Genomic DNA, 27546 nt, shown 5'->3' on the forward strand with positions numbered 1-27546 from the left:
GGCCCTTTATTGAATAGTTTAAATATTGACTGCCGAATTAGCTCCATTCCACAAGGAGCTTACTAGGATTTGCTTTTTTCGGGGGAGGGAGACACATTTGTGTAAGGAGGGGAAGTTGGAGGGTGTCCACTCCTTGTAAAACTGGGGAGGAAGGTGGAGACCTGAAAGCGTGTTAGGGTTTGGGATTTAATTGGGGAGGGATACACAGGGCCAGGAGACCTAGGGTTCTTGGCAGGGGGCCTCCCCGGGGAAGATACCCAAGTAATACATGGTGTTAAATTTTTAGGATGATGTGCAACAACTGCCCTCCCCCTCACTCCTGCCAGTGGATAATTGATTTAAAAAAAAAAAAATCAACCAGGTCCAATTTTGGACAGTAGTAAACTTAACAAAAGAGGACACCTGAGGATTTTTATAGATACACCTCTACCCCCATATAACGCAACCCGATATAACACGGGTTCACATACAACGCGGTAAAGGCAGGTGGGCAAGTGGGGTGAGGAGGCGAATGGGGAGGTGAGCGGTAGGCAGGAGGGGGGTGAGGAGGCAGGCAGGCGGGAAGACGGCGAGGAGAGCAGCTGTCAACGGATGGGGGAGGCATGCTGCGTAGACAGTGAGGAGACTAGCACGGAGGCGAGCGGTGGGCAGGCAGGTAGGTGGGGTGAGGAGGCGAGCGGCGGCTGGGAGCACTGGGTGGATGGTGAGGAGACTAGCAGGGAGGCTTATTTGTCCTGGACCCCGCATCCCTCTAGGGACGGCTCTAAGCAGTGTGTTAAGGGTGCCAGGCCAGGGCTGAGGGGTTGGATGGGTTGGGGGTTCTGAGGGGTCAGTCGGGGGCAGGAAGTAGGTGGGGGTTGGATGGGGGCGGGGCCAGGCTGTTTAGGGAGGCACAGCCTTCCCTACCCAATATAACACGGTTTCACCTATAACGCAGTAAGATTTTTTGGCTCCCGAGGGCTGCGTTATATCAGGGTAGAGGTATATGTGCCACCAAACATACATTGTATTTTACTAACGAATTCTGCAGGCCTGAAGCAGCAAGAGCAGGTCCACCACTCCTGTTCGGGGTGTTCTTGGGCTTTTGCTATTACTGCCTTGCCCTGTTAACAAAGCAAAAGGGAGGGAAAAAGGACATTGCAAATGCATTTCTTGGGGAAACTGAGGCACAAAGGATAAATTTTTTAAAATTATTAGTTGTTTTGTTACAGCCCTTTTTGGCTTTTGTTATGGATATTGTTTGCTTGGTTTAGGAGGTTACAACAACAATATTGAGTTTAGGGATTAGGGATTGCTAATACTTGTTAAAGGGCTTTTAGGCCACCACAGGAGGAACAGGGTTTGTTTCCATAGGGCCCAGGGGAGGTTCGGGGCTACCCACCAGGTATTTTGCTGTGGCCCTACTGTGGTTATTTGGACTATGCACTGTTTTTAAGGCATTTCCCCTCCAGTCTTGCGCCATACTGTGCTTGAGCGACATTAGCAGCTTCAGCCAGAGAGTCTTTGGAGAGCCTAAGGGGAAGGGTCATTGGATTGTGACAAGAGGAGGTCAGTTTCCATGGCTCATTCTCTCCTAGAGTTGTCAGACCTCCAGGATTGTCCTGGAGTATCCGGAAATTAAAGAATAATCTTTAATTAAAGATTATGTCGTGATGAAACCTCCAGGAATATGTCCAACCAAAACTGGCAACCCTCCTGGGCCTGTTCATTGGGAGAGTTGACAATGAGGGCAATTAGCATCAACTGTGGAGACTCTTTCTGTAATACGGACATTTGTCCACTAAGACCACAAATTCATTTCACATAGGCCAATAAGCAGCTCTCCAGTGAAATTAACTTTTGCTCATTTTTAGAAGTGGCTGTGTTTGAATCTGTTTTAGGTTTGGGCTTAGGACTGGTGTTTGGGTTTGGAGCTGAACTGGGGTTTGGGTATAAGGTGTTAAAACCTTTTGAGTAGTTCTCATGAGATTTCAGCTCCCCAGTGATCGAAGTTTCTGAGATCAGCTGATCTCCTGAGGTTTACAGCCCTTGTGGGCTGCATCTGAACCTGGACTTCAAAGTGGGTCCCAGCGTTGGCATCTGATCAGGAATCAAAATCATAGAGAGATGGTTTGGCTCTAAGGATTCACAGCTGAACCCATCCCCCCAAAAAACCTGTTGGGCTTGGACTCAGGACTTGGGTGTTGGCTCAACTCTAACAACTATTGATTTGAGTCAGATTTGAATTGGCAACCCAGTTAAAGACTCTATACTGCATTATCATCCCCGTGTCACCCAGTACCCCAGAGACATCTCATTCCTTTCTAAGGCAGAAGGGCATCCTTTCTTCGATTCTACAAAGCGTCTGATGTGTGTTTATCTTTAAGCACATGCTTAAATCCCATTGACTCAACAGGACTCAAGCACATGCTTAACGTTACGCATGCACTCAAGGGCTTTGCTGAATCAGGGCCTTGTGGGTGATTTGATCTAGACATGCTGAATATAATCCTTTCTATCAGGGGATCACTTTCTACTGTGGCTTTGAAGGGACAGAGAATGCACCCTGAACGGATAACATTATGCAAAACCTCCCTCTCAGGAGGAGCAGCACCATGGAAAACTATTCCTGACAGTGGAGTTCTTCTGTAAACTGTCTCAGCTCCCTTGAGTACAATGTGCTGTCCTAATCAAACACACAGGGAGAATTGAGAAAGGAGAAGAATTTCTTTCTGGTAGAGCTCTCTTTGCTGCTGACTCCTCTGAGATAGCAACAGATCAGGGTAGCAGTGTACATGGATCACAGGGGCATGAAGCTTATGATGAATGGGCTGAGGCCAATTACAGACAATCAAAGCATCTCTCCTATTTTTTCTTAATCAAATTAAGCCATAAAATAGCATTTAACTTGCTGTCAGCTGCTCTCAGAGGTACTACTGATTGCTTGTTAATGTCAGAGACACGGTCTGTTCTGGTTAGGCCCTTGTACCGCACCTCTTCCCATGGTATCTGAGCTTCTCAATGGAGAAGCTCTCACCTTAAGGTGAAGCAACACTTGGAAAAGTGATTTGGGGGAGGGAGAGGGGAAAGAGGCATTTTGAGGTTCCAAATTGATTCACAATTCACAATATTCAGTTCGAAAATAAAACCAGTGACTTTTCTCAGTTGCTCACTGAAGTAGAAAGTTGTTTAAATTATTTTACTCTGGGATTTTCAAACAGAGAGTTAGACACCTGGTTCCCATTGAAAGACACCCAACTCCCATTGGCTGGCTCCCTTAGAGCTTTTGAACATCCTAGCCCTGGTCTTTATTGTAAGCAGCTCTGACTCCATCTACACATGGAGATCCGACTCCATCTACATATCTATTGAGTAAGAAGGTTCCTTTTTCACACAGTCTATTTTCTGAGCATAGCCTTGCTTTAAGGACGTGACGTAAGACCGATGAACAGGAAATTGGGCATGATACACATGATCTCTTCTCAAAAGTGACATGAATGTATCATTAAGGTTGAGAAATATTCAGGAAAGTCATAAGGTTGTCTCAGCACTATTATCCTTGTCATATTGCACATGAAGATCCACAGCAAGCACAAGAAGTAGTGATTTGGTTGATTGGTTTTCCTATTAAATCTCTGCCTAATTGGCTACATATATCCTGGGCAAGAGAATTCTCAGAGGCCCAAACATGCTGAATTGTCAAGACACGTCTCTTCTTTTGGGCTTCTGACCATAGATCTGTGTAGCTACTGTACTCCAAATTACATTTGGGATCTAGCACACTCTGGGAAAAGTCAAGAAAGGCACAATCAACCTCTCCTCCCATCGTTTCCTGTGCTATTACAAGGCTTTTCAAGTCAGCAACTGGTAACCCAATTACATCCTGAATTTGTGTTTCAGGCAGCTGTCCAGAAAGGACAGCTGGTTATAGAAGTGTATTTATTTCTAATGTTGGTGTTAACCTTTAAGCTATCTGTACAGAGAGGACAAATACCAGTGGGGTGGGATGGATTGGGCTGGCTTGAGTTGTAAGAACACTTGCAATACTTTCTATTCTGAGTTTACCCAGCTCCAGCAGAGTTTCTGGGACCAGCTGTTTCATAACTGCACGGTGGCCCTGTGATGCCCATTGGCTGGTGCAAAGGTAACAGAATGTTGGGAATCACTAGGAACACCATGGTGCAGGGAGCCCCTGTGCTAAGGCAGGGAGCAGGATCTATAGCAGTTATGGGTGCAGGGTGCGACTGGGTACCTGGAATGGGCCTCACTGAGAACGCCACACTCAAGGCAGATTGCACAGAATAGCACAATCCCCCAAACGGGTGGTTTATTCTATAATTAGATTCATCAAGCCTGTAACAAAAGAGCTTTTGCAGCACCATATTGGCTAACCAGAAGCCAAACACAGTCCCCTGTAGGCATTCCACCCCTTGGCTCCCATCCAGACAACCAAGTCTAATATAGTGAGGGGTTATTGAAAACCCATTTCACCATATGTGAGGTTCTCTCTAATCCCAAAGGATCAGACACATATCCTCAGGTCAGTATGAATCTCAGATCTTACCCAAATATCACTCTTCTGCCAATCCTTAGTAGACTAACTACAGATTTAATAATAGAAGACAAGAAGAGAGTTATAAATGGCTAATAGATCATATATGTGCAAGTGATAGGAAAGTCCTTGTATCAGGTTTCTGGCAGTGGTGGAATAAACTGCTGGTTTGCAAAAGTCTCTCTGGAATCACCCAAATAGATTGGGCGTCCTCAGTCCTTGTTCAAAGCTTCCTTGTTAGAAATCCAGTCCAGAGAAATGAAGACACAATGGAGATGTCTCAGGTGCCTTTTTATATCCTCTGCCATATGCATGAAAATTTACTGTTCCAAACAAAGCCCACATGTGCATGGACAGATACTAACCCAAGATAGACTCTAGGGTCTGGGAGAAAATGGAGTCTCAGGTCACATGTCCTCATCACATGTCCTTACATGCTTTGCTGACTCACTGGCACGGCCATTGGCCCCTGGCTGTCTGAGGCATCCTTAGGAGGAGCTATCTGGGCAGCACATTTCTTCAATGGCCCATTGTTAGAGCTGAGTGACCTTAATGGGCCATCAACACACATTTGTGTCGCCAGAGGTAACTCTATCTGAGAGATGTCACTCGTGTACAAACACATTTGAGATAGAAATGTGGCCAATATTCATAACTTCAGATACAAAGAGGATACATGCATATAAACAGGATTATTATTATTATCTTTTCCTGGTCATGGTGGGAAAGGGGCCATGATCGCCAGAGATGGGAACAGAGGTGGTGGCCGGGAGAGATGATGTATAGGCAGGTGTGTGTGGGGGCCACCGCCACCCAGGCATATGCCGTGGGGGGTCAGGGGAGGAGCACCTGCAGAGCTGGTGGAGGGAGCAGTAGGGAGGGACGCTGTGGACGGTGGCGGGGCTGCAGCAGTGGGGGCAGCCCCTGCCATGGAGGGCCTAGTATTTTTGGCGAGGCCCTTATCCTATCATACATAGCAAATCATAACTTTTCCATTGATACCTTACATGGTATATACTTTGTACAGGAGTTGTTGCAATTGTATAACAGTGGTAATATCAATATAAATGGTCATATTCAATCATGCAGCATCACGCAGGGGCATTCTGTGCTGGGAGGGGAGAGGCATGGGGATGGCACAGAGGTAGGCTGGCAGGGAAGGAGGCAAATAGAAGTAAGAGTTGTGGCCAGGGTGGAGCTGCACCTTATTGATTCTGCACCCCTGCAGGGGCCCACACTGCCCATTGCGAGGGGTACAAGTTCTGGCCTTCACCGGGGACTGCACCAGTCCCTACAGCATCTGAATAGTGGAGGTGCAGTCTGCCTCCCCTCTGTGCCTGCATCAGTATAGGGATGAATCTGCTAGTTCTAGCCACTGGACTGAGGTAGCCCCAGGAATTGTCTCCCTGTCTTTAACCTCAGATAGACAAGTGGCATCATTCATTTGGAAACTCTTCATAGGCTGGATGATGACACTGGGGAAAAAAATCAAGTGTATTATTATAAAGTAAAAGAAGTAAAAAGCTCTTAGGAATAAGCTTTGTCAAAGGGGACTCAGAATGATGCACAGAGGTTTCGAGCTCAGGATGATCTTGCAATGTGGAATGCTTGCATTGCTCGCACTTGTGCTGTGCCTCTTGGACCATGTCAGTCTTCAAGGCTGTCTCCAGGCTCCATTCCCAAAGATTACAAAAAGTACATTCATAGAGAAATCCAGACAAAAGCTGTAGTCCCGAGTGAGAGGCTGTTATATACTTCATATCTGAAAGATTGTGATACAGAGCCCCCCCCAACATGCTATAAAAACTCCATGGCCCACCTGTGTCACAATAACTGGTTTTCTACATATACAAGTCAGGGCTGGCATTAGGATTTGGGAAGCAGGGCATTTGCCTGGGGCCCCATGCCACAGGGGCCCCCAGAAAGCTAAATTGCTCAGGCTTCAGCTTCAGCCCCGGATGGTGGGGTTCAGGGACCTGGGCTTTACTCCCATGCAGTGGGACTTCATCTTTCTGCCCTAGGCCCCAGTGAGTCTAATGCTGGCCCTGCTTGGAGGCCCCCCTGAAACTTGGAGGTCCCCGGACCACTGATTGAGAGCCACTGGTATATGGGGCATCTCTCATACATGCATCCTCCATTGCTGTGGGTTCTCAGTGCTTTACTGAACACACACTTCCCCACCTCCGAAGGAACAAGCAGCATGTCACTCTACACCTGACTGTATCCTAAGTAAACTCTAGATGTCAGTATAGCCAGATAATTTAATCAGCTGCTCCAGACCTTCCAGTCTCTTAATTTTGCAGCATTCTTATACTCATCCTGCTTTCTTTGCTCTCTTTCCTTGCAGCTGGTTTCTACTTCTGATTTTATTGTCAAAGGAAGGACAAATGACTTTGGAGTGAATGTAGATAAAAGAAGACAGTTGTGTGAAAAACAGTTCTGGTAATGGTTAAAGGAAGGGTGGTAAAACTACATACTAGATATTACTACTATTCATCATTGCTGTTTCCAGGAGAGCAAAGTAATAATGAATTTTCTTAGTGCAGACAGGGTCTGATGAGAGTTCCAGGTTCCCATTGCTTTTTCCTAGCACCCTAGCTTCTTAAGGGGCTACCAGGCTGCTTTTCTCAGCCAATATCAAGCTTGAAAGCCTAGTAAAATCCTGAAAAAATGCCCCCTTCATGGATGTGCTCCCTGGATCTTCGGTCTGTTTCGTTGTGGTTTGGTAGCTCCAGTAGTTGCCACTTTACAATTTATACCATCTACCTTCTGCTGGCATGTGTATTAAGAGAATACAGAGATGGAGGGTCTGTTGGTACATTCAGAGTTCCTTCAAAGGGAACAGGTCTGCTTATTCTGGCTGAGATCAATTGTTCCTTGATGTCCTGTGAACACACAAGCTGTTCCCCCATTGTTCTAGTGGCACTTCGTGTATATTTTATTGGTACTTTGAGCACTGTTTGCTTGGCTAGAAGGGTAATGTAAATATGCAGGACTCACCCCTGTGGCATCTTCTGCTGGTCATCTTGGGAATTAGCTCTTTTCCAGCCTCTGGAGCGCCCTCTGCAGGCTAGTGTCCCACTGCTGCTTGGCCCCCATGTCCCTTCCAGAACCCCAGTGCCCCTTTAGCTGGGTGCTGCCCCCTGGCAGTACCCCCACAGTTCTGGGTGTCCCCCTCCCAGGGAAACCCCTACCCACTATCCCCACTTTGCCTCAGTCTTGGCTACTGCCCAGTCTCCACCTAACCCCCATTCACTGGGGCAGACTGGAGTATAAGCCACTCATCACAGGCAAAGGGGTTCAGACCTGCTGCCTCTGGCTACCTGTGGGCTGCCTTTGTGACCCAGTACCTAATGAGCCTTACCAGGCCTGTAGGCTGGAGCTTCCTGACTCCCTTGGCCTTTCCCCAGCTCCACATCACATCACATCACATCACATGTTAACCATCCTGCAGCCAGGCCCTTCTCTCAGTGTTCAGAGAGAGACTGCTGAGCTCCTGGCTCCCAGACTTTTCATACAGGCCAGCTGTGGCCTGATTGGGGCGTGGCTCCCAGCTGTGCTTGCTTCTCCAATCAGCATAGTTTTTTCCCTGCCCCAGCCCTCTGCCAGGGCTGTTTTAAGACCTTCTGGGCAGGAGTGCGGGACCACCCCGCTACAGGTAATTAAAACTGAAGTGTGGTACAGTGAAGCATGTGTAATTTCAAACAAAGATAGGTTAAAAAACAACTAGAGGACTTACTCCTAAAAGTTTCAGAGTAGCATCTGTGTTAGTCTGTATCCGCAAAAAGAACAGGAGTACTTGTGGCACCTTAGAGACTAACACATTTATTTGAGCATAAGCTTTTGTGGGCTACAGCCCACTTCCATCAACTCCTAAAAGTCAATTCCTTGGAGCAACAGGGTCTGTGGCCTTCAAATTTGGCAACATGAAGCACTGGGCTCCAACGCTGTGTGAGACCTCCCACTGTGACTTGATCTGCCTTGCTGCTGAGCAGACCATCTCTGCTTGTGATCAGTCCCAGAGGGTTGAGCATGAAGCACTTTTCCTGTGAAAGGATCCAGAGGTGATTTGCCTGCCTTAGGAGGAAGGCACTAGAGCAGAGGTGGGCAAACTACGGCCATATTTGACCCGCAGGACCATCCTGCCCAGCCCCTGAGCTCCCAGCTGGGGAGGCTAGCCTCCAGCCCCACCCTGCTGTCCCCCCTTCCCCTGCAGCCATGCTGCCACGCAGGGAGCGCTCTGGTCTGCCGCTCCTGCAGGGCTGCATGGCTTGCAAGTGCCCATCTCCAAGGCTTTCTGATAAACCAGTCTTGCCACTCTGAGCAGCATGGTAAGGGGGTGGGGAGCAGGGGGGTTGGATAAGGGGCAGGGACTCCTGATAGCAGTCAGGGAGCAGGGGGCAGTTTGATGGGGTGGAGGTTTGGGGGGGTTGAACTGGGGGGGGTTGGATAGGCATAGGAGTCCCAGGGGGGGCCTGTCAGGGGGCGGGGGTGTGGATAGAGATCAGGGCAGTCGGGGACAGGGAGCAGGGGGTGGTCCTGGAAGGGGGCGGTCAGGGGACAAGGAGCGGGGGTGGGTGTTGGATGGGTCAGGGGTTCTGAGGGGGGGCAGTAAGGGGGTGGGAAGTGGCAGGGGCTGGATAGGGGGCTGGGGGCAGGCTGTTTGGGGAGGCAAAGCCTTCCCTACTTGGCCCTCCATAACATTTTGCAACCCCGATGTGGCCCTTGAACCAAAAAGTTTGCCCACGCCTGCACTAAAGAGACCCTCCTCTTTGCTACAAGCAAGCAGCAGATGGGGAAGGAACTGCCTCGATCAGCATTGTGTTTTGGATGGATGTGTTGATCTTATGTGGTGAGTGAGTCAGGAGGTATTGATTCTGGGTTCCACTCTAGTTCTAATCTGCCTCTGAGTGTTGCTGACTGCCAGTTCTCATCTATCCAACAAGGCTGTGGATATTCAAAGGGCTCTCGAAACCCTTTTCCACAGAAGCAAAGACTACACAGTAATTTTTTTGTTTGTTTTTAGGAAATGAGGAATAGGAGAAGCCAGAACCATCAGGGCTTTCTTCTGCCTGGTGGATTGTCTCTTTCACATATGAGCCTTGCTGAATGCAGACAACTACATAGAACCTCAGAGTCATGGACACCCCGGGAATGGAGGTTGCCCATAACTCCAAAATGTTCTTAACTCTGAACAAAACACAGCTCCGGCTTCAGAAATTCATCCGGGCCAGGTTCCAGAGGCAGCTAGGCAGCTTCCTTGCAGGCAGCTTCTTTCCCAGGCAGGGCAAGCTTGTCCCCCGCCTGGCTGGGGGTGGGGGTGAAAACAGCGAGTCCCCCTCTTGGCGGGGGTGGTGTTGGTGAAAACAGCCTCCCCCCCCCCGCCAGCCAGGGGAAGTGGGGGTGAAAACAGCACCATGGCTTACACAAAAGCAGCGCAGATCCCAGTCCTGTACCTGGCTTTGAATTGCAGCCTCTTCAACTCCTAGGGCTTGTCTACATCAGAAAGTTGCAGCGCTGGTGAGGGAGTTACAGCGCTGCAACTTTGAGAGTGTCCACATCTGCAGGGCATCACCAGCGCTGCAACTCCCTGTTTGCAGCGCTGGCCGTACTCCCGTTTTGTCTCGGGTGTAGAGGATCCAGCGCTGGTGATCCAGCGCTGGTAATGCAATGTAGACACTCACCAGCGCTTTTCTTGACCTCCGTGGAAGGAGGAAGCCTCTGGTAATCAAGCTGGTTTCCTTTCCCGGTTTGCTCTCTCGGTCCCGGAGCCAGCCAGCAAACCGCGGGGAAGGAGACCTGCTTGCTCGGGGTTCCGGGACCGAGAGAGCAAACCGGGAACGCCGCGGTTTGCTCTCTCGGTCCCGGAGCCAGCCAGCAAACCGCGGGGAAGGAGACCTGCTTGCTCGGGGTTCCGGGACCGAGAGAGCAAACCGGGAACGCCGCGGTTTGCTCTCTCGGTCCCGGAGCCAGCCAGCAAACCGCGGGGAAGGAGACCTGCTTGCTCGGGGTTCCGGGACCGAGAGAGCAAACCGGGAACGCCGCGGTTTACTCTCTCGGTCCCGGAGCCAGCCAGCAAACCGCGGGGAAGGAGACCTGCTTGCTCGGGGTTCCGGGACCGAGAGAGCAAACCGCGGCGTTCCCGGTTTGCTCTCTCGGTCCCGGAACCCCGAGCAAGCAGGTCTCCTTCCCCGCGGTTTGCTGGCTGGCTCCGGGACCGAGAGAGCAAACCGCGGCGTTCCCGGTTTGCTCTCTCGGTCCCGGAACCCCGAGCAAGCAGGTCTCCTTCCCCGCGGTTTGCTGTCTGGCTCCGGGACCGAGAGAGCAAACCGCGGCGTTCCCGGTTTGCTCTCTCGGTCCCGGAACCCCGAGCAAGCAGGTCTCCTTCCCCGCGGTTTGCTGGCTGGCTCCGGGACCGAGAGAGCAAACCGCGGCGTTCCCAGTTTGCTCTCTCGGTCCCGGAACCCCGAGCAAGCAGGTCTCCTTCCCCGCGGTTTGCTGGCTGGCTCCGGGACCGAGAGAGCAAACCGCGGCGTTCCCGGTTTGCTCTCTCGGTCCCGGAACCCCGAGCAAGCAGGTCTCCTTCCCTGCGGTTTGCTGGCTGGCTCCGGGACCGAGAGAGCAAACCGCGGCGAAGCTGGTTTCCTTTCCCGGTTTGCTCTCTCGGTCCCGGAACCCCCCTTGAAGCCGCCCAACAGCGCTGCAGTGTGGCCACATCTAACACCACTTGCAGCGCTGGTTGCTGTAAGTGTGGCCACTCTGCAGCGCTGGCCCTATACAGCTGTACTAATACAGCTGTAACAACCAGCGCTGCAAAATTTTAGATGTAGACATGGCCCTAGTGTAAGTGTGTGCCCCACGCATGAGGGTGGGGACAGGGATAGCGGTGGGGACAGGCAGCCCAGATCTGCCTACCCCTAAGATGCAATACAGGCACAGTACAGGATTTGCTTTTTTATAAATTTTGTTTCTACTGCTGCCTGATTGGATACTTCCAGTTTCATATGGTATCCAGTTGACTGGTCAGTCCATAACTCTGGTTTTCATATCTTTGAGGTTCTTCTCTATGTCTAATCAAAGTGCCAAATCTAACAAATTGATATTGATTGTGCCTTGTTTTCTTGCAGTGTGTCTGCTGGTTAGTAGAGCTGATTAGAAAATGAATTTTTTCTTCACATACATTTTTTACATTTTAGAAAAAATTGAAAACCAAATAAATTCAGATGGAAACTGACTTTTTTTAAAATTTGGAAATGCTGCTATGGTGCATGAGAGTTGTAGTTTGCATTTCTCATACCCCCATTCTTCTCTATAGGCTGGCCTCCTTGTCCAGACTACATCTACCTTAATGCACCATGGTACCATGCTCTTGCTGAGTCACCCTGGTGCATTGTGGGTGGTGTAGTCCAGCCCGGTAATCCAGAAGGCACTGCACAACATTTCCAAATCAACATTTTCAGTTTTTGGAAGAATTTTTTTGGTTGTTTATTTTTTCCTTGAAAAGTATTAGTAGTTTTCTGTGGAAAGCAGGCACTTAACATGAAAAGTTTCACTCAATTTTCTGTCAACAGGGCTGGTGCAACCATTTAGGCGACCTAGGCGGTCACCTAGGGCACTGGGATTTGGGGAGTGGCATTTTCTTCAGCAGCGACTGTGGCGGCCAGATCTTCAGCTGCCCCGGTCGCCGCTGGTATTTAGGCAGAGAGAGCTGGGGCAGGGGAGTGCAGGAGGGCCACCTGCAGCAAGTAAGGGGGCGAGGCGGCATGCAGGGGAACTCTCTGCCTCAGCTCACTCCTGCCCCGCCTCCTTCCCGAGCACGCCGTGGCTGCTTCACTTCTTCTGCCTCCCAGGCTTTCGGCGCCTAAGCTGTTTGGCGCCGCAAGCCCGGGAGGCGGGAGAAGTGAAGAGGTGACAGTGTGCTCAGGGAGGAGTAGGGGCAGGGGTGAGCTGCTTCACTTCTCCCACCTCCCAGGCTTGCAGCACCAATCAGCTTAGGCACCACAAACCTGGGAGGCGGGAGAAGTGAAGCAGTGACGGCATGCTCGGGGTGCTCGTGCACAGAGCAAGGGTGAGCTGGGGTGGGGAATGCCTCAGGGCGGAGGTTGGGCACCTTAGGGCGGCGCAGGGTGCAAGTTTTGCCTAACGCGTGAAACATCCTTGCACCGGCCCTGTCTGTCAAAAACAGTTTTGATGGGAATTTTTCAAGTAGTTCTACTAGTTAGTTAGTCTAATATAATTCTAGCTATTCTGCCTGTGTTTTATAGCAGCATGTTGTTCTTACTGTTGTATAGCACCTTCCACGAGCCTCAAAGCACATTATACAATTACAGAGCATTTAATTAATGGAATGATTTTGCCCACCCAACAAAACAATCCCTTCTGGAGTGGAAGTGAGACAGGTAGGATCATTTACATTAAGGCAGTGCTGTAGATTTCAGTAATGAAATGGATAATTAATGTTCTTTAATAGCATTTGTAGACTACAAGATATGATAATAAAGGGATCACATTTCATGTTTCAGGGTGTCAGATGACTGAGTGTAGATTGAATCCCAAAGAAGTACCATCTTCCATATACACTCATACACCACTGGCTTGATGCATCTTTCATCTTCCTCTGAAGCGTTACGTATTATGATTGCTGAAGATAGGTTATCAGTCGGCATGCACCAAAGACTGGCATGAAACGGCAGTGGCCCTTTGTGAGATCCTGTGCATGGCCTTCAGACCCTACTCAGTGGGTTCAAACTCCCGTGAATGCTCCTGATGAGAGCTGGTCACCATTTTTCAAATATAAAAAACACAAATGATTTACTTGAAAAATGGCCTGTTGCTCAAAAACAAACAGTGTTTGGGGTTTTCTCTTTTTCCTGCCTCTTTCCTTTTTTCAACAGCAAAATGGAAATGAAAAAAAATAAAGGAGGGTGGGGAAGGTGAATATTGAACTATTCAGTTCCGTTTGAAAACTTCAAACCTTTCTAAAACCTCCCCTTTCATCTTTTTATCCAGCTCTCCCACTGACTTACCCTCCATTCTCTGGGGAGAGGAGGGAGGAGACTTTCCTGTTTGTCTCTGCCTAGCCAAGTGCTTGGAATGTGCCTATCTTTGTAGTATCCAGAGTCCGGCAAAATATGCCGGTCCCCCTACCCTCACCCATTGATTGCCATTCTGCTGTGCTTTCTGGCAGTCGCTCCTCTCAAGGCCGTTGGCTTTTCATTTTAAAATTACTAGTACTTGAGTGCTGTCGGGGGAGAGCTTCCTTAACCCTGCCATCATTTAGCTTGGCTGCATGGAAAAATATGTTTAAACTTCAGCACACGCTGAGGCACTTATTCAACAGTCACTTTTCTGAACAGATGGGACCTTCAGCCTCCTTTGAGCTCCGTTGCTACTGCTAATGCAAAATGTATTTGTGTCGTGTCATGAAATCAGAACTCCAAGCACTGAAGGGAACTGCCTTGAGACAAGCTGAATCACCTGAATGCCAAACCCAGCTGCACAGCATTATGGAAATGCTTTCGAATTAGGTCTGGCTTGGGAACAGGCTCACATTGACGTAGGTCTGTGTAGTAGAGCGGCACCGGGGCTCAACCCTCCTTGCGGGCGGAGGGGAGCCACACCGGCCCACTGCGCACTGTCGACTTGGGGCCCGTCCCTTGCTGCGGGGCGGAGTGAACCCACAACAGCAAGTGGTCCAGGCCCTTAGGCAGGGCGGGGCAACACACACAGTCTACGCTCAGGCCTTTCAGCGAGGCTGAGCGACAAGGTAACAGTATATAAGTACGCCCAGGCCCTTGGGGAGGGTGGGGCAACACACACAGTCTAGGCTCAGGCCTCATCAGTGGGGCTGAGCACAGGGGAACAGCCTATAGCCTCCACAGGTCAGAGGAGGGGGAGTCTGCCACCCTTCAAGGGGTGGCAGGGGGAACGCAGGCCCTCCCGCTCCACTGCGTTCCAGCCCGGGGCCCTAGTAGCGGTCAACACCGCTAGCGGTCAGTGGGAGATCCTGACCGAAACACACTGCCATCGGCTCAGGTGGGCCTGCAGCCTGACTGGGGTTGGCTGCCCCCGGGCCACTTCCAACCTCCCTCTCACTGGGTACCTGCCTTCTGCCAGCGTCGTCCGGGGGGTCCCAGATCATGGGTTCCTCAGGGTGTCTGGCATCGGGAGGTCCAGTCCACTCATTGGGGTACCGGGCGTAGGGAGGTCCAGTCCACTCGTTGGGGTACCGGGCGTCGGGAGGTCCGATCCACTCCTTGGGGTACCGGGCGTCGGGAGGTCCGATCCACACCTCGGGGTACCGGGCGTCGGGAGGTCCGATCCACACCTCGGGGTACCGGGCGGCGGGAGGTCCGATCCACACCTCGGGGTACCGGGCGGCGGGAGGTCTGATCCACTCCTTGGGGTACCGGGCGTTGGGAGGTCCAGTCCACTCCTCGGGGTACCAGGCGGCGGGAGGTCCGATCCACACCTCGGGGTACCGGGCGTCGGGAGGTCCAGTCCACTCCTCGGGGTACCGGGCGTCGGGAGGTCCAGTCCACTCCTCGGGGTACTGGGCGCCGGGAGGTCCAGACAGCTCCTCCACAGGCCGAGCGTCGGACCGCTCAGTCGGCTCCTCTGCGTGCTGGCCCCAGGGGAGGTCAGGCCAGTACCCCTCCGGGTACCGGGCACGGGGTAGGCCGGGCCCAGCGGGAGCTCGGGCCCTAGCGTCTGCTCTCTCTGGCCGTCTCCTCCTAACTGAGTGCTGGGGCCGGGCTTTTGTACTTCCGGTCCCGCCCCCTGACTTCCGGGGGGTGGGGACAGATGGGATGGGCCTTGGAATTCCTGTCCCGCCCCTTGACTTCCGGGGGGCGGGGAAAGGCGGCGGGGCCTCCGCCCGTGGCCGCACCTTCTCTGGCCTATGTCCCTCAGGAGCGTGGGGGAGTGGGGCCCCCTCGCTACAGTCTGGTAAGAAGGAAGCTTTTCCCAGCAGATGGAGTGAATGTGCAGTTCTAACAAAGAAGGTGTCTCCTCCCGCATGTAACTCCATCAAAGGTCATAGATTAATTTGGTCCAACATAGGGCTTGTCTACACTGGCACTTTATAGCACTGCAACTTCCTTGCTCAGGGGTGTGAAAAAACACCCCCCGAGCACAGACAGTTTCAGCGCTGTAAAACGCTAGTGTAGACAGTGCACCAGCGCTGGGAACCATGCTCCCAGTGTTGGGAGCTACGCCCCTCATGGAGGTGTCTTTTTTTAGAGCTCTGCCGTGACTACACAGCCAGTTGCCAGTACAGACAATCCCGTTAGCAACATAAAATGCCTGGCATTGCGTGTAAATTACTACTCTCTTAGGCTCTGGTGGCTTCTGCAATAGAAGACAGGGAGCCCACTAGAGGGCGCCCAAACTATTTAAAGCAGAGGTGGGCAAAGACGGCCGGCGGGCCACATCCACCCCGCAGGACCATCCTGCCCGGCCCTTGAGCTCCTGTCTGAGGAGGCTAGCCCCTGGCCCCTCCCTCACAGCCTCAGCTCACTGTGCCATCGGCGGGGCTGTGAGTTCCTGCTAGGCAGCACGGCTGCGTGACCCACTGGGTGGAGTGTATTAAATTGCTCCCCGTAGGAATGTGCTACTTACGTACAGCTGCCAGTCCTGGTGCTTCATAAGTAGCACATTTGAACGGGGAGCAATTTAATACACTACACCCTGGTTAGGGAAGGCTGTAATCCCCCCCGCCTCATATCCGCTCCCTCCTACTTCCCACCTCCTGACTTCCCTCTTCAGAACCTCTGACCCATCCAACCCCCCCCGCTCCTTGTCCTCTGACTTCCCCCTCCCAAGACCCCCACCCCAACTGCCCCCCCCCCGGGACCTCACCCCCATCCAGTCCTCCCTGATCCCTGTCCCCTGACTGCCCTGACCCCGATCCGCACCCCTGCCCCTGACAGGTCTCCAAGGACTCCCACACCTATCCAACCCCCGCGCTCCCTGACCGCCCCTGCCACCAGAACCTCTGCCCCATCCAACCGTCCCCTGCTCCTTGTCCCCTGACTGCGCCTCGGAGCCCCGTGCCCCTTAGCCAACCCCCCCGCTCCCGGCCCCCTTACCATGCCGCTCAGAGCACCAGGACTAGCAGCTATTAGCAGTAAACCATAAGTAGCACATTCCTATGGAGAGCAATTTAATACACTACACCATCCCTCCATACACTTTCAGAACCGCCATGTGGCCCTCAGCCCAAAAAGTTTGCCCACCTCTGATTTAAAGGGTACTACTCAATTGCTGTACACTATAATGGGTGACTCTGGCCCAATTACTCCTGGGTGAATTCTGCCCTAAAAAATTAAAAATTCTGCACACAATATTTTAAAATTCTGCAAAATTTTGCATATTTTGTCAAAACAACACAGTGTAATTATACCAGTTTCAATTATTTTGGTAATTTATTACAAAAAATGGTCAGCAAGTATGTCTGTCATAATACAGATGAAAAAAAATCCAGGAAATGTTGGGTTTTTTTTTGTGACAAATAGATTTCTTCCTAGGCATATTAATACAGAACTTTGAGGAATTAATTTAAACTGCAATACAGAAATGTATTTCCTGCTCCCCTCAAAAGCAGTGCAAAGGCTTGGGGGAGTCAGAGGTAACAGAGGAGCTGAGGGAGAGGGAAGGGATCTGGGAGTGAACCTAGAGGTTATTGGGTGTAGGTAGGAGAAGTCTGGAACAGTTTTTTTGGGAGTTGGGGGAGGGTTTGTTAGGGAGTTGGGGCACCTCCCCCATATGACCCTGACAGACCCCTAGCCTCTCCCATTCAGTCCCCCCCCCATCCCGGTGTGTCCCTGCACCTCCTATCCCCCCCGTCCCCATGTGGTCCTGCAGCCCCCTACCCTCCATTCCCATGTGGTCCTAAAGCTCTCTCCCATTCAGCCCCTGGCTCAATGCTGTCACCCCACTAGCTCTTCAGCTCCCACCCCAGTCTGTCCCCCCTCTAGCACTTGTGAACACCAGTCTGTGACCCCTCAGCAGCCCTGTGTGTCCCCATCTGTCTTCCTCGCATATCCCGTACCTGGATCTGTGGGCAGAGTGCTGCGATTAATGCAGCTAGTTGCCAGCTGTTACTGCTGGTCAGCTGCTACTGTCTGTTCTAGCACCACAGCAGCCTCGGGTGGGTGAAGGGCACTTCTCTGGCAGAATGTATTTTCTGTGCAGAAAGAAAAAATTCTGCACCAGACATGAATTTTGCACAATTTTGCACAGTGGAACAGAATTTCTCCAGGAGTACCCAATATAAGGAAAACATTATTGTACAGCACACAGCTATGGCTGTGCCAAAGGGTTGTGTTAGAGTTTTAAAGAGATTGTGTGGTTCACCAACCACCAGATCCAGAGTCATGTTTCTGGGGTGCCCATCCACTCGCTGATTAGATAACTGAAATCCAAAACCATTCCAACTGCAGCTAGATGCACAGTCCTGCAAGAAGACTATAGGCAGGATGAGAACTGAATCCAACTCTTCTGAGGCCCAGTCCAGTGCTTTACCCAGAGGCCATACTTCCTCTGCCCACTATCTCTGGCCTACCTGTCACCTTTAAAATATTAGCATTTAAGCCTTTTTTTAAAAAAAAATGGAAAACAAGCTAAACTCTTAAGTCCTTAACAGAATGTGTGTGTGTGTGTGTGTGTGTGTGTGTGTGTGTGTGTGTGTAGACCTAACATTGCAACTAAATACATTGTAACACAAAATATTTCAAAATGCATTCCTACTTTATCTACCTGCCAAGACTTGCGTTTTGTACTGCCTCTGCAAGCCTGCTGATGTCTCTAATGCAGCATCTAAATCCATTTAGGAAATTGTATAGGTGACCTGTTTAGGGCCCTAATCCAAAGCTCATTGAGGTCAATGGAAAGTGGCCCATTCACTTTAATAGGCATTGGATCAGGTCTTAGGTGCTTATGATTTTATCACATGCTGTGGGAAACGCACAGAACCCAGAGTGCCTGAATTCAGATCCCAACAGGTAAAAAAGCTTTTAAAATTGCCTTTAAAATATTTTAATTGTGATGTTTGAGGTACAGCTGGTCAAAAGTAGAAATTCTCAGAATTTCTTATGGGAGATATAATCCAGTCTGGGGCAGGAGACAGCAGAACTATACCTTCCGTGAGGCCCGGCGACAGCTCAGGTGGGCACATTCATGCTGAACTGACTGGAAATGAAGTGTTTCAGTTCAGTTCAAACTTCCAAAATGTTTCAATTTGGGACCTCCTGATCAGAAACAAATATTTCATTATGATTTTCCTAATGGGCTTTTTTTGGCAAAACAGAAATTTCCCCAGAAACTCTATTTTCCATAAAAGAAAAAAATGTTGATGGAAGATTCCCATGTACTCTACTTTTAAACTTAGACATCCATCTATCCCTATACCATACCCATCACTGTGGTATCTGAATGACTGATGAATCTTATTAACAATCCAGGGTCTCAGACTTGTTTTTGGAACAGCATTTTATTTATTTTTTTGCTACAAAAGTATTTTAATTTACTTTTAAGTCTTGGGTGTCCGTTGGTCTCCATCCCAACACATGTATGGACTCATTGCACACGCTCACTGTAGCTGTCAGATGCCAGCAAAATGTTTTGCACAAGATGGTTTCTAGCATAGTTGGAAGGGAGGTTGCAGTTGGATACACTCAGATATCGACTATCAAGTACCAGGGGCATTTCAGGTGGTTGTGGATTGGTTTGAGGGCAGAGTTTGATGGTTTTACCAGGGCTTTCTTTTAATCCCAATTCAATCCTGTGGGAACAGGAATATACTAATGACTGGGCAGAGCAGGGTGGAAGGGATAGAAGAAAACACTTCTGTGATTTGCGCTTTCAATCCTTGATTCTGTCTGGTGCTTAGATACCATGGTGATAAGGACTTTTATAAAAACCAGAGATGAGCAAGAGATTAAAATGCCAGTCAGTGGCTTAGTTCGCTTAATGTTAACAATGCAGTCTAATGAACTGCTGAATCTAAGGAAATATAGCCACATTCCAAATCAATGAGATTTGCAACTTGGAATAAAAGCAAAGTCTCTGATTGAAATGTCAGGCCCATCTCTGAGTGATGATTTAATAACTTTTATGAGTGATCCTGTCACAGCAAATCTCAACACTCGAATGGAGTGACTCAGTGAGAGCCTATTAGCAATGATACCTATCAAAGAGGAACAAGATGAGCTTTTTATCCCTTCCTGACTTAGCTTAAAAGCTTATTTGTTGTGGAAACCTTTTCTCTTTCTCTTACAACTCCTTCCCCTCCCCCCACTCTTGTAGGATAAAATACTTCAGGAACGAATTGACCTGTGCCATGTGCCTCAAGGAAACAGGACCTAGAGTAAACAGAAGGTGAGGTACACCAGCAGGACCCGCTCTAGGCACCAGCAAACCAAGCATGTGTTTGGGGCGGCACAATTTCAGGGGCGGCATTCTGGCCACTTTTTTTTTTTTTTTGCTTCGGCAGTTGTGCTCTCGGAGGTTTTTGTTTTTTTCTTGCTTGGGGCTGCAAAAAATCTCGAGCTGGCCCTGTACACCAGGTACGATTCCCTGTGTTCCTGTCACGAGTTGTGAGTGGGCGTACAGCTGGAGAAGGGCTTACATGTGAGGGTCACATGCTCTGGAGGTGTGGCAGAAAGAGGTGGAAAATCTTTTATCCCACATGCGTCCCACATGCCATCACAGTGTTACAATGGTGCCCATGGTATATAGGTTAAAGCTGCTTCCAGCAGGTTTTATACACCCATTGTTCACAACACAGAGGCAAATCTCTGGGTGGATGAGGGTTACACTTGCCTGTCTTGAGTGGAGGCACAGGACTGTAGCTGTGAGCAGGGTCACTAAGTGGTTCTCTTCCCAGGCGCAGTCTCGCACACATCAATGGAGCAAGAGCACATCAGTGAGGTAAAGACTTGGTCAGATGTGTTACACTGTAGCGCCTTAAAGTGTATGTTCTTTGGGGGTGGGGGATAATCTGCTGCCTTTACATACAAGCACAATTGCATATCACATGTGAGTACCACCTCAGTGCCAATGTCCATGTGACATCAGGACTGACTGAGATTGGGGCATTCAGTCTTGTGTCCTCATCTAATGGTTGGAGCTTGAGTAGAGGTGGGCAAATAACTAACTCATAACCCATAATTTATGTGATGTCTTTGTTATTCCTCTGTGATCTGTTCATGGGCACATGCAAGCTGTTTTGATTGGTAGGGGCCCATTTTGCTCCCCGATTGGATGAATGTAGCTCTTTGAAACATGTTGCTAGTGTGAATGCTGGTGATTGGGAATTTGAAACATTTACAATTCACTATCTCCATAAACATCGCTGCCAAAAATATCACTCGCTGAAGCATTCCTGATAAGCAGAGACTCAGCCAAAGGGGAATTCATTTCAAAATGCAAAAGAATATTTGTGGACAATGTTTGTCGTGTTTGTCCAGAGCTAATCAAGGGAGTGTCACTGAGCTTTATTTCACCACCTGTTGTAGCCCCGACTGGGGAAACCTGCATGGCTAGTCACATCAGCAGCTTCCTCTGTGCTGCGCACCCTTGCTGTGCTTGCTCAACTGCTCAGCATAGCTGGATCATCAGATGGCAGTCAGATCAGAAGCACATTCAGCAGACTTTTGCTCATCCTTTTATGAGCCCAGACAGGGCCGGCTTTAGGCCGATTCCCCGGAATCGGGCCCCGCGCCTAAGAGGGCCCCGCGCGTTAAGTGCCTTTTAAATGTTTTTTGCTTACCCTGGCTGCGAGCTGCTCCGACGTCTTCCAGGGCCCCACTCCCCTGACCAAAGCGCCAGTGGGAGTGCGGCTACCCCACAGCCCGGCTCTCCCAGCTGGAGCCCCGGCCGGAGCGCCGCAAGCCCTGCAGCCCTGCTCTCCCGGCTGGAGCCCCAGCCGGAGCAGGGCAAGCCGCCCCGCGGCCCCGGCTGGAGCCCCGGCCGGAGCAGGGCAAATCACCCTGCAACCCCGCTCTCCCGGCCGGAGCCACAGCTGGAGCGGGGCGAGCCCCGCTCTCCCGGCCAGAGCCGGGCAAGCAGCCCTGCAACCCCGCTTTCCTGGGCGGAGCCCCGACTGGAGCGGGGCAAGCCCCGCCGCGGACCCTGCTAGAGCCCCGGCCAGAGCTTGGCAAGCCGCCCAGCAATCCCACTCTCCCGGCCGGAGCCGGGCAAGCAGCCCTGCTACCCCGCTCTCCCGGCCGGAGCCCCGGCTGGAGCGAGGCGAGCCCCGTTGCCCCGCTCTCCCCGCCAGAGCCTCGGCCGGAGCGGGGCGAGCCCCGCCGCGGCCCCTGCTAGAGCCCTGGCCAGAGCGTGGCAAGCCGCCCGCCAACCCCGCTCACCCGGCCGGAGCGCAAGCCCTACCTGCCGCCCTGCTCTCCTGGCTGGAGCTCTGGGCCCTTTCAATAGCCCCCAAAGCCCTGGGATAGCAGGGGCTCCGGGGGCTATTTAAAGGGCCGGGGCTCCAGCTACCTCTGCCATCCCGTCCTTTAAATAGCCACCGGAGCCCCCCCCCCGCCCCCATGTATTCTCCAGGGCTCCCACGGCTATTTAAAAGGTCCGGGAGTGGGGGTAGAAGCAGGGGAGCCCCAGGCCCTGTAAATAACCCCCAGAGCCCTGGGATAGTGGGAGCCTTGGGTGCTTTTTAAAGGGCGAGGGCTCCAGCTGCCTCTGCTGCACTCCGTGCCCTGCTCACACCAGCCCTGCCCCCCCTGCCTGCAGCCAGCTCTGCACCCCATGCCCGCAGCCAGCCCCTGCCAAACCCCTTGCCCTGTCTCCAGCCAACCCCTGCCGCACCCCCTGCCTGAAGCCAGCCAGTTCTGCACTCATCTGTCTCCAGCCCTCTCAACCCCTGCTGCATCCCCCTGTGGCCCTGCCTGAAGCCAGCCCACCCCACACCCCCCTGTCTCCAGCCAGCCCTGCACCCCTTGCCCTGCCTGCAGCTAGACCCTACCTCCAGTCAGCCCCTGCCCTGCCTCCAATCAGCCTCATGTCCACTGCTGCCCTGCAGCTCCCAGGGCAGTAACCCTGCACACCTGCTTCAATGAGGGGGGCAGGAAGCAGCTGGGCCCCACACATGTGCACACCTGCAGGGAGTGGCAGGAACCCACACATATGAAATGGCGGTCATTAATAGGCAATCAACAGCATATATGATGCAATGTACATAATATATAATTGTATTATTTATATAGTTATGGAAAGTAAATAATACATGGAAGAAACAAAAGGCTTTTTTTTTTTTTTTAGTCATCCCTGCCAGGGCCCCACTGAAAATGTACGAATTGGGCCCCGCATCTCCTAAAGCCGGCCCTGAGCCCAGACCACTCCCACAGCTAAGCTTTACTTAGCTTAGCCTGGATACTCAGATCCATACTCTATGGAGCTGCATTGTTTTGGTGCGTCTTTTTTCCCCCTGTGCACATCTTTATGCAAAAAGGGATGACTGGGCCCATAGATCAGATTCAGAAAGGGATGTTGAAACAACTAATCTTGGGCTCGCTGTAGTGCAAGGATAGATTCTTCAGTAATTGTGGGGAGCAATCCTTCCTGAAGGACTTGAACAAACTGGGTAAACAATGCAGATACATGAATAAATGAAATAAACCGCAGTCCAACAGAATAACAGGGCTAGACATAGTCCTGAGTTACACAAAGAATATTCAAATAGCAGCACAGTTTGCTGGATTAAATCAACAAAGCTGACCGTTGGCACAACAGTGCAGAGAACATCAAACTACACATTACTTGCCTTGTTCAGAGGCTTGCTCTAAGGACAGTAAAAAATGTGCAAGGTATTTATAGATCTGCTTTTGCCAATAACAATCCAGCCTAGAAGGATGACCTCTATTGAATGCTTGCTGTTTTCAAGCAGAGAAGGCAGCACTTTCCTTCATCAGTGCAAATTATCCATAGAATCCCATGAAGATCTGCACATCTGTCCCTTGAACCATGGGGATGTACATTGGCTAAAGCCTCTTTTTGATCACTGTGTTTGCATTATAATACCTTGTAGTGGATTTTTAATTGTTTTTGGGTAGGCAGTGCAGGATGTCTGACAGCAGAGGGCCTGAATTGGTCACACAATAATAATAAAAATAATACCTAGCTCACAAGCAGGGGATAACAGTTTAGGAGAGATGTTACTTTTAATTCTGACATTTGCCATCTTTACTGACTGGATGCCTACTGAGCAGGAGAGAGGCAGCAGGCGGGTGGAGGGTGTCCCTTAGCAGATTACCTTAAATCAGAGATTGGCATAAACTCCGGCTCTGAACTCCCCCGCGCTTTGAAGGATTTGAAATGTGGTGCAGGACGTGAATTGTGTGGTGGAGTCCTTCATTTTCTGCCTGATCTGTTCAACGATCACTCCTTCCTATTAAGGGATCTTTGCAAATTCTGTTGTGCCGGCTGCAATGCTTTCATGCTTCCTGAAGGGGAAAACAATCTGCCCAACCCAGTACAACAGCTTTTTGGATGGGAGTGAATAATCCAGCTCAGATCTGTCTTAAACTAGGGCATTGTGTGTTTGACTACTGAGATTCCTTTCTCCCTGGCTTGTCCAAGTGCTCCATGTGGCTGGGCTTCATGACTATGAGACTGCATGACACAGGCAAACCTTATTGTTAGGGCCCTACCAATTCGCCATCCATTTTGGTCAATATCATGGTCATGGGATTAAAAAAATCTTACATTTCATGATTTCAGCTATTTAAATGTGAAATTTCACCATGTTGGAATTGTAGGGGTGCTCACCCAAAACAGAGTGTGTGGGGTTTTTTTTGCAAGGTTATTGTGTGTGGTGGGGGTTGCAGTACTGCTACTACTCCTTCTGTGCTGCCATCAGAGTTGGGCACCCAGCCAACAGCCGCTGCTCTCTGGCTGTCCAGCTCTGAAGGCAGCGGAGAAGTAAGGGTGGCAATTATTGTAACCAGCCCATCCTAAAATAACCTTGTGACCCTTCTGCAACTCCCTTTTGGGTCAGGACTCCAATTTGAGAAATGCTGGTCTCCCCCATGAAATCTGTATAGTATAGGGTCAAAGCACACAAAAGACCAGATTACATGGCTGGAGAGGGCGAGGCAGGGGAGACCAGCTTTCACGGTCCGTGATGCGTTTTTCATGGCCCTGAATTTGGCAGAGTTTATTGTACTGCAGTGCACATGACTGAAAAGAGGGTTCCTTGGAGTGAGTCTTGCCCACTGAGCAACGCGGCATCATTTCAAAGGATTTAGCTTCAGCCAGCGTGTACAACCAAGGCCAATTTGTGCAATTTGGTGACTCTAGAAATTGCAAAATCTTTCTTACTAAAGTGTAATTGTCACCTGCTGTAGATGTTCCCTCAACATGAACTACATTCCCTCCCGCTAATATGACATTGGCGCCAGCACTGCAGTGTGGACATGAGTTACTCTCAGCATGCAAAAGACCTAATGTAGAGTGCTAATGTAAATTAATATGCCACGTGTTAGTTACGGTTGCTTTCAGTTGTCTGCCCTAGTAACTACTGAAATTATGACAAGGTATTACTGGGTAAAGCACACAACCACCAGTGCCACTATGGTATCAATTCTCTCCATTCCTGGAGCATGTTTCGTCTCCCACTCCCCCCTTCCCCTCAGCTTTCTGATTGTCTATCCAACCTCAGGATTCATGGATACTGATTGGTCGGTGAAGGGAACTCAAGGACAGATGAATATTACTATCTAATTTGGAATTAAGGCAGGAACCTGGAGGTTTATAGTATCACAGGCAATGTTATAACATGTTATATCACATATGTTATAAACGAGCATGGCCTGTACCATATCTGGTAATAAACTACATTTGGGGCTAGCCCGATGAATACAATTGTCTTGACCACCACCAGGTCCCTTTGCATTAGTGTACATCGGCCTACAGTGAGCAATCATAGGAAAAAGAGCTTCAGGGACTCACCTATTCCCCATCCCTCTGCATTGAGGCTGATCTTGTCATATACATGCTTGTATTGAAGGCTTTCTAATGGCTAGGCCATAACTCCCTCAATAGAAAAATTAGTTCCCTGACCATCATTTTATGCAACTTAACTTTGCCTCACAGTCGCTGGTGCTCTAATTTTCTGTTAGATGAAATTTCTGCTGGGGGTTTACAGTTAGGGCTGCTCTGGTGTTGCACAAAAGCAGTGACACCAGGTGTGGAAGCTTTATCAAATGTCTTTATAGCGAACTGTCTGCTTAGTGGAACTTGGATTTCCAGCACCAAAACTGGAGGATTTATTTCCTCTTCTTAGAACTTGTTCTGCTTTCAGGGCAAAATTCTCAACTCAGACCGATGTAGTAGATCTTGACTTGGCTGCTCCTCTCTATCCACTCATGCAGAACCCAGAGGGAGTTCCGTCCGTAATGCAGGATATAAGAATTTGCCATGAGCATCTGAGAAGCGAAGCTAATCCCTAGGCCTCCACTGACTGTGTTAATGACCTGGATTTTCCTCCTGGCTGCTGTTTAACTTTTGCCTCAAGCTTGTCTCACCCGCTCAAAGTGACCAGATGCCACAGTGTGATTTTTGCCCTGAGTGTCTCACCAGCTCACGGCAACCAGACGCCCTGGTTCCCATTGGAAAAGCGGTGCCGGCTCTGTCACTGATTTGATTTAAGTATAAAATAGTAAAGTTTTTACCAATCAACCAGACAAACAAACAGAAAGAAAAGAAAAGATGCATTGAAAAAAATAGGACCAGATTCACCATGGAATTACCCCAGCTTTACTCTGGTGTAAATCTACTGCTCTCTGCTTAGATTATAAACTCTTTGGGGCAGGGACTGTTTCGTTGTTATATGTGTGTACAGTTCCTAGCACAGTGGCCTCTAGATGCTACTCAATACAAATAAATAATAATACTAACTTTAGGAATAAGTGTAGAACTGGACTAACATAGTGGGGACTAAAAAAAAACCCAACAACCTTGGTTTTGCTAGTGAAGGCAGGAGACTGGACTCGATGACCTTCCAAGGTCCCTTCCAGTTCTATGAGATAGATATATTTTAAATCAGGCTCTATATACTTGAAATCAACCCTGATTTGTCTTACCATGGAAAGGATGAAAGCAGGACAATAAACAGGTAGATTATGTATTATTATTTATTTGTATTGGAAGGCACCTAAGCACCTCAATCATGGACAAACAAATTACAGGAAGAGGGTACCGGCTCCCGGATGCTTACACTCTAATATAAGACAAGAGACAGGAGACGGCTACAAACAGAGAAACGGGGAGCACAAGGAAACAATGATATTAGTTGGCATGGTAGGTAGTGGTCTGACCACACCATTGCTGAGTTTTTGTTTTGTTTGCTGAGGAGTGTTTTAAGGTGAGATTTGGAGGGGAACACTGCTGTGGCTTTGCGGGTGTGTACAGGAAGCTCACGTCTGAGAAGCAGCATGGGAGAAAGCACAAAGGGAGTTGTTTGAAAATCTAACGAATGGGAAGTGAAGGATGGCAGGAGTCAGCAGCTCCATAGTGTCTGAAAGATCACAAAGGGCCTTGGATGTAAAGATGATTTCATTAAAAGTTTATCCAGGTACCCCATGCGCCAGGCTGCACCCTCGTCTTTTCCCCACTAGGCCAGGGAGGTGCAGAGATAATACAGGGCTGTTTCATGACTGACACAGCACTACAACATGTACTGGGCTCCTGATTTCCCCTCTTCTTTCTCCTTCTGCAGGAACCTGCAGACTTGGCTGGGCATATTACTGCATGGGAGGTGGAGCGGCTGCAGCCATGCTGATCTGTACCTGGCTCTCGTGCTTCGCCGGAAAACATCCCAAACCCATAATGTTAGTGAAAAGCATCATGCAGAGTGCAAATCCATATGGAGTGGAGCTCGAGTGCTGCCTTAAACAATGAGCTTTCCTGGATACTCTCCTAAAAAAGAAGGCGGTGTGGTGGCCACATGGTCCAAACTTCTCTGACTGATACACATGAACTCCCACTTTTCTATCGACAGT

General features: G+C 50.0%; 1 protein-coding gene across 1 annotated transcript in view; it reads left to right on the forward strand.

Annotated features, from left to right (window-relative positions):
- The window catches only part of LHFPL1 (LHFPL tetraspan subfamily member 1), a 46480-nt gene extending 19035 nt beyond the window's left edge, over positions 1–27445 (forward strand). Inside the window, exon 3 of the mRNA XM_030575749.1 lies at positions 27264–27445. Within this exon, the coding sequence (XP_030431609.1) occupies positions 27264–27445 (182 nt within the window). The remainder of the gene's footprint in view (positions 1–27263) is intronic.
- The last annotated feature ends 101 nt before the right edge of the window (positions 27446–27546 follow it).

This window comes from Gopherus evgoodei, chromosome 9, assembly GCF_007399415.2.
Source record: "Gopherus evgoodei ecotype Sinaloan lineage chromosome 9, rGopEvg1_v1.p, whole genome shotgun sequence".
In the NCBI taxonomy this organism is placed as follows: Eukaryota; Metazoa; Chordata; order Testudines; family Testudinidae; genus Gopherus; species Gopherus evgoodei.